General features: G+C 43.2%; 1 protein-coding gene across 4 annotated transcripts in view; it reads left to right on the top strand.

Moving 5' to 3' along the window:
• Window positions 1-4056: 4056 nt before the first annotated feature.
• VWA8 (von Willebrand factor A domain containing 8) overlaps window positions 4057-7083 on the top strand; it is a 386591-nt gene continuing 383564 nt past the window's right edge. For 2 of the 4 annotated variants that reach the window (XM_037729667.1, XM_017503777.2), the window contains exon 1: window positions 4057-4314. In XM_037729667.1, coding sequence (XP_037585595.1) covers window positions 4152-4314 — 163 coding nt within the window. In that variant the 5' untranslated portion in view covers window positions 4057-4151. Of the gene's footprint in view, window positions 4315-5989; window positions 6200-7083 lie in introns of those variants that run through there. The other 2 variants (XM_017503778.2, XM_017503779.2) reach the window with 2 other exon arrangements.

Here is a 7083-nt window from a genome sequence, read left to right as displayed (position 1 = left end):
CCCAAGCTGGAGTGCAATGGCACCATCTCGGCTCACTGAAACCTCCACTTCCCAGGTTCAAGTGATTCTCCTGCCTCAGCCTCCCGAGTAGCTGGGATTACAGGCATGCACCATCACACTTGGTTAACTTTTCTGTGTTTTTAGTAGAAACAGGGTTTCACCATGTTAGCCAGCCTGGTCCGGAACTCCTGACCTCAGGTGGTCCACTCACCTTGGCCTTCCAAAGTGCTGGGATTGCAGGCGTGAGCCACCGTGCCCAGCCATGATTCTTCTTTTTCCCTCCCATCCTATAAAGAACAGTTGTCCAGCTTCATGAATGAAATGGGTGAAATGGGTGATGTCTTATAGGTACTGCTAAAGATGTATATTCCTGGGCCCTTTCAGACCTGTTTTCAGTCAGACATAGCATGGAAAGATTATTGGTTGCATTTTCATCAAGTTGCATTAATGTGGTATATAAAAAATATTCCTCCCAAATTCTGGAAAGAGCTTGACAGTTAATACTAGATTTTGGTAGAGTGATTTCTTTTTTCTTTTTTTCTTTTCTTTTTTTTTTTTTTTTGAGACAGAGTCTCGCTTTCTTTGTTTCCCAACCTGGAGTGCAATGGTGCGATCTTGGCTCACTGCAACCCCGCCTCCCGGGCTCAAGCAATTCTCTTGACTTACCCTCCTGAGTAGCTGGGATTACAGGCACCCACCACCATACCTGGCTCATTTTTGTATTTTTAGTGGAGATAGGGTTTCGTCATGTTAGCCAGGCTGGTCTCAAACTCCTGACCTCAGGTGATCCACCCTCTTCAGCCTCTGAAAGTGCTGGGATTACAGGAGTGAGCCACTGTGCCTGGCCAATAGCGTGATTTTTTAATAAGCATGTGATCAGACATTTTAGTGAGAGTTTGAGAGACTTTACACAGAGATTGTGATCAACATCTTTTAAAACATTGTGGTTCATCTTTAAAAACATTGTGAAGGTCCATTCTTTCCCATTTAGTCTCACTGCCATCAGCAGCTTCATCATTTCAAGTAGAGATTATTTTTACTGCCACATAGCTAGTACTTAATGCTTCCTGTCTTCCTAATTCAATTCATAGTACGTCACCACCTAAAACATGATCAAAAGTCCAGTAGCTGCCCAGTTTGCCCATCAGATGAAGTCCAACTTCATCCAGTTACTCATGATTCTTCACTCTGTAATTTTTTCCTCTCCCTCTGCCAGTACCTTCTATTACTTTCTAAAGATTAACCTTCTCATCTGGCTGATCTCATGGCCTCTGTAATTTAACTCTGCCAGGACTCTAAGCCTCTACTTAGGCTCTATACTCCCCTCTTCTCTGTTTATCCAGTCCTAAATGGCATCCAAAGTTAAGCTCACGTTCTACTTTTCCTTGGGCTCAAAATTCTCCTCCCCATTGTAGCTTTGTCACTCTAAAAAACCTTCACCATTTGTGCATTTCCTGGAGGTTAATGTGCAAACTCCTTCTCTAGGCATACAACATGGCCCCAGATTCTCTTTCTGGTCTAATTCTTACAAACTGCTATAGATGCTTGACCTCTAGACACACTAAATCACTCTCTGATTCTCAATCATGCCCTGTACTTTCAGCTGTTCCTTTCTCTCTCTCTCTTTCTGTACATGATCTGTCTGCCAGATTTGACTTGTCTCAGCCTGACAAATTCTTGTATAATATATCATACAAGAACCTTTTCAAACACTATCTTCTCTGTGAAGCCTCGCTGACCTCCCCCAGGTGCAGCACTCCACTCCAAAGTACCCTGAACCTAAATCTCTGACACGTGTTTTACTGTATTGCAATTCTTTATCTGTATATTTATCATCAATACTTAATGTGAGCCAATTGCTTCACAGTATCTAGCAGGGTACTGTTTATACAGCAGTTACTCAATAAATGTTGTTGTTGGGAGGCTGAGGCAGGAGGATCACTTGAGGCCTGGAGCTTGAGACCAGCCTGGGCAATGTTGCAAGACTCCTTTGCTACAAAGACAAAAGCATGGCGGCACGGTGGCTCACACCTATAATCCCAGCACTTTGGGAGGCCAAGGCGTGTGGATCACCTGAGAGCAGGAGTTCGAGACCAGCCTGGGCAACATGGTGAAATCCCATCTCTACTAAAAATACAAAAATTAGCTGAGTGTAGTGGCTAAATACAAATCCCAGGTATTCAGGAGGCTGAAGCAGGAGAATCACTCGAGCCTGGGAGGTGGAGGTTGCAGTGAGCTGAGATTGCGCCATTGCATACCAGCCTAGGTGGCAGAGCAAGGATCCATCTCAACCCCCTCCCCCAATAAACTCCCCCAAAACAAACAAAATAAAACCCACAAAAATTAGCCAGGCACAGCGGTGCATACCTGTAGTCTCAGCTACTAGGGAGGCTAAGCAGGAGGATCACTTGAGCCCAGGAGTTTGAGGTTGCCGTGATCTATGATAGTGCCACTGCACTCCAGCCTGGGCAACAGAGTGAGATGTTGTCTCTAAAAAAATAAAACTAAGCAAAAAATGTTGCTAAATGCTCTAACTTGTGTCAATCTCTCCGTTGTCTTAACTCCAAGAGCTCTTAGTGCATCAATCATTTTGCAAAACTGTCTTAGATTGTTCTCCCATTCTTTCAGGTGCTACTGAGTTCCAGTGAGATTAAATGGAGATGTCTTGACCAAGGTATTTAATTCTTCCAGCCTCAGTTTCTGCATCTGTAAAATGGAAGATAATAATAGTACCTCAATCAAAGCATTTTTATGTGGAGCATAAAGCATTTTCATAATTCACTGAAATCTTCAGCACAATGCCTGATGTATAGGATGTGCTCAAAGTGGGAAAAGCATTTCATAAACTTACATCCTAAATTTGTCTTAGGGTTGCTATGAGGATTAAATGAGAAGATACACATGAAACCATGTCATAATGTATTGTGCAAATATTTATTACCTTTATTTTCACTGTCTTCTCATCTAGGTTAGAAGCTTGTTTCAGCCCTCTTTCCTCAAGTTAAAGTCCTTCTGCTGGATGCTGGAAGTCTTCCTTACCTAGCTTTGTTTGTCTTTTATAGCCTCCTCTCTATCACTCTCTTCTCAGCACCCATCACAGGGTTAGGTGCAGGGTAGGTGCTATGTATTTCGACAGTGGCAGTTCTAGAATTAGCAAGGTCTTTAGCTGAAAGTGAGGTCTTCTGCATTCTTTTTGTTTGATGTTTGCTCTGTATAACTTGTCTCAAACATTTTGCCTTTGTCAATTCACCCGTGACATTTTGGGGATGCAGTCTAATTATATTAGGCTTAGTTTGCTTTGTGGTAGGACCGTTTCCGATGCTGGAATGTATGAGAGGGAGGCAGCCTTAGCTAGTGTCCTACTTTTTCCTTTACTAAAGACATACATTATCTTTATATAACTTTTGTATTACAGCATGACTGGAAAAGTGCTTGATCTGGATCCTTTCTGATCTTTGAGCAACTTCCATCTATCATTAAGATGTGAATTTTTTCCTTGGAATTTAGGAAGCGGTAATCAAACACAGAAACAACTACCGCCAAAAGCACAAGGGGTAAAGCTTTCACGTACAGTTTGGAAACACTAGTGTGGTTACAGTGAATCAAGATAGTTGTGAAAGTGCCCATGATCTCGGGCATGTTTTCTCCATTTTCGAAATCTGAAGGTGAGTACAGCGAAAGCTGACTACACTTACTGGGCCCTTAAGTAAGAAACGAAGCCTTGGCGCAAGCATCTGAAAAGCCACAACGACAGATGCTCCTAAAATCCTTGGCATTCCCTCAACTCCTGAGAGTTTGTGGGATCGCAGGACAACAGCGGGGTGCAGGCCTGGTGAATCCAGGTGAACAGTCTCAGGGACTGCGAGGCGCGTGCGGGATCCCAGAGCAGCAGCTCGCAGCACGCCAGCAGCGCGGCCGTCCCGGGACGGTACCGGCTTTTTGGGCTGGAGCTCCGCAGGCTTCTTCTGCCCGCGTGGGCCGAGCCAGGCCGGGCCAAGGCTACTGAGTCGGCTGCGCCGGGGGAAGGAGTTTCCGGCGGACTCGGCGAGGTGCCGCTTCCTGTCCCCTTCTCCCCACCGCCTCTCGCTGCCTGTCCCGGACGCAGCTCGACCCCGCGCCCCCTCGCCATCTCCGGCAGCGTCCCCGGCCCCATGCAGTCCCGGCTCCTTCTCCTCAGGGCACCCGGAGGCCACGGCGGCCCGGCCTCGCGGCGCGTGCGGCTGCTCCTGCGGCAGGTGGCGCGGCGCGGGCCGGGTGGCGACTGGCGGCGGCCGGAGGTCAGACTGCTGCACGCCGGCGCGGGGGCCGACACAGGTAACCCGGGGTGCACCCCTGTCCTCCCTGGTGCCCCTGCGCTCCGTGCCAGGCCCCCCACGCAGCCGCCCCTCCTCTCTGTTGCTTCGCTGCACTTGGACCGCTTGCTTGAGCGGGGAGCTGCAAGATCGAGTTTCTAGTCCCGACCTCGGTGCTAACTGCTGTGTGACATGGGGCAAGGCGCTCGCACTCTCTGGGCTTCATTCTGCAACCCGAAGGGTCTGAACTAAGATTTCTGATGACCTAGGATAGTGATTTCTCGTTCCTCTGCCGCAGCTTTTACCCCCAGAATTCTGACTTCGATTATGATACTCGTAGAGGTTAATGCCGCAGCCCGCTGGAATTGTTGAAAGCTGGATTTGACCTTGCCATCTGCGCCTCAAGGGCCTGGAAGCCATTCTGTATTACGTTCTAGCCAGGGCGTGTGACGGCTTAGAAGGGAACATTCTCGCCAAAAAACCCATAGTTCGCTGTATTTTAAATGCATCCCCGAGTCTTTCCACGTTTTACAGGAGTTTTCCCTCCTTAAAGTTTCACATAATTCTTACAGATGACAGTTACACCTTAATTTAGTTAAAACCTTTGCCTCTATAATTGTGGTAACTGAAACCCAGAAGAGAAAAGTGATTTGCTGAACACACAACTAACTAGTCACTATGCTAGAATCACATGCTTTGATTTTCTAAGCTCAGTATTTTTTTGCTCTACTTGAGCTGGTTTTAGGAATTCTTTTTCTTGTGTATTGGTGGAGTTAGAGTTACTGTGATGGTTAAAGAAAGGATGTCTGTTGTTGCTGCCCTTGAATGGTCAAATGATTCTGGACAAGACTTTGTCAATGTCAGTGCTTAGAATAACAGGTTTTTACTATGAAATTGTAGGTTTCATTGTCATCTTGCATTCTCCCCCACAACCCTCAGTTTTCCTAGCTAAGAAATGAGCATATTTAGGTCCCATGTATTTCATTTCATTCATTCAACACACACGTGTCCCTCCCTCCCCACCGGCCCCCCCTTCCCCCACCATAGTGTTGCAATTTCAAAATTTGCTTTTTTTCTTTTTTGCTTTACTCAATTACTGTCACTTCTAGGCTGTTTATTATTTTGTTTTTTAACTTTTTTGTGTCTTCTTTGTTTTTTGCTCCTTTGCCCTAGAAGGCAGAGATCAAAGGTGGGAGTGTAGCATAAACTATAGGTTGGGTTTTGGAGTTAAACAATCTGGATTGGAATCCACTTATAGACTATCTAACCATGGGCCGTTGAGGGTAGGTTACTTAACTTAGTGTCCCAGTTTTCTTAACTATAAAATGATAAGAATAATTATCTATTAGGGTTGTTGTGAGGATTAATTAATTAATTAATATAATCTGTGGAACATATTAATGCTCAATAAAAGTTTTTTAAATTATTCTTAGTATGTATATTTTTAGCTATTTGAGAATTATTCTGTTTTCTTGCCTTTAGAAGACATTAAACCAGGTGATTTTAGATTCAGAACTGTCCAAACTATCTGGGTAGGCAGATTTAGCAGAGGGAATTGACATGAACTTTTTAAAAGCAATTGTTCTTTGTACATGGATAATGCATGTTGATTGTACAAATATTAGAAACACAGGAGGGTGTGAATTTTTAAAGTCTGTATTATATACATATTGATAGATTAGTTGTAAACGTCCTCAAATTTTGTTATAGCCAGCAAGTCAAAGTATAGGCTTTGCTTCAAATGTGAGAGTCATGGACATATTACAAGGAATATATTATCTTTTTTGACTTAGTCATTGACTCTGGCAGAATCAGACCACAAGAAGTAAATTATGGTGTGAGGACTGGCTAAATGCAACTGGGAACCCACCTGAGAGTCTGGACTCAAGTAAACAATTGTGAGCCAGGTAAATGGACCATACACTTTTGGCTACTCTGAGGCATGAGAGTAAGGCCATCAAGATGGGAGTTGTCCCATTTTGAATCAGAGATCAGACACAGAAAAGTGTAAAACTACAAATAACAATAGGCCACAATGGATTACATCTTATGTTGGGAAAATTCTCTCAGCTGCACTCATACATGTGACCAGTAACTGATTATCCCCTCTCTGTATAATTGACATTGCTTCCTAATAGTTTGAAAAAAGAGCAACAAAGTTCATAAGTAATAGATTTAAGTTATATACTGGCATTACTTCTCCTGGAGTATTTGTTTTATTTATCTATATATTCCTTTGATGCCTGCCAACACTTTGTACGTAATAAGCATTCAGTGGCTTATTATGTGAAAGTTCATATGGAGAAGGAGCAGGAGAGTCTGGAATTGCCTATTTGTTCTCAAGACAGGACCTTTGTTAAGCCTGATAAGCAGAAGGAAAATAGGCCATTTATGTTAAAAACAAAACAAGTAAACTCAACCCAAACCCATTGCTTTTTATCCTTTGCTGTCAGATAGTATTAAGTATCTATAATTGTAAATAATTTATATCTCTTTATACGTCAATTAAAATTACTGTCTCTTGGTTTAAGAGCAAAGAGGTTAACAAAGTTAACAAGGATAGCTACTACAGAATGTTTTCAATAAAGATTATTGTAGTGTTTTTACAGATGGAGCCAAGCAAGCTATTTCAGTGGAACTCTGATGTTAAATGGATTCAAATATACTATAGATCAAATTATAAACTTAGAAGCATAACTCTGTATAATTACATCATGACATTTTAGTGCTCTCCTTTAACACCATTATTATTAAAGGGATTCAAAATATTTTCTTTTTTTTTTTTTTTTTT

The sequence above is a fragment of the Cebus imitator genome, unplaced genomic scaffold (genome assembly GCF_001604975.1).
Source record: "Cebus imitator isolate Cc_AM_T3 unplaced genomic scaffold, Cebus_imitator-1.0 Scaffold314, whole genome shotgun sequence".
Lineage (NCBI taxonomy): Eukaryota > Metazoa > Chordata > Mammalia > Primates > Cebidae > Cebus > Cebus imitator.
Note: the sequence above shows the minus strand (reverse complement) of the source record. Positions and strands in the feature narration are given on the sequence as shown.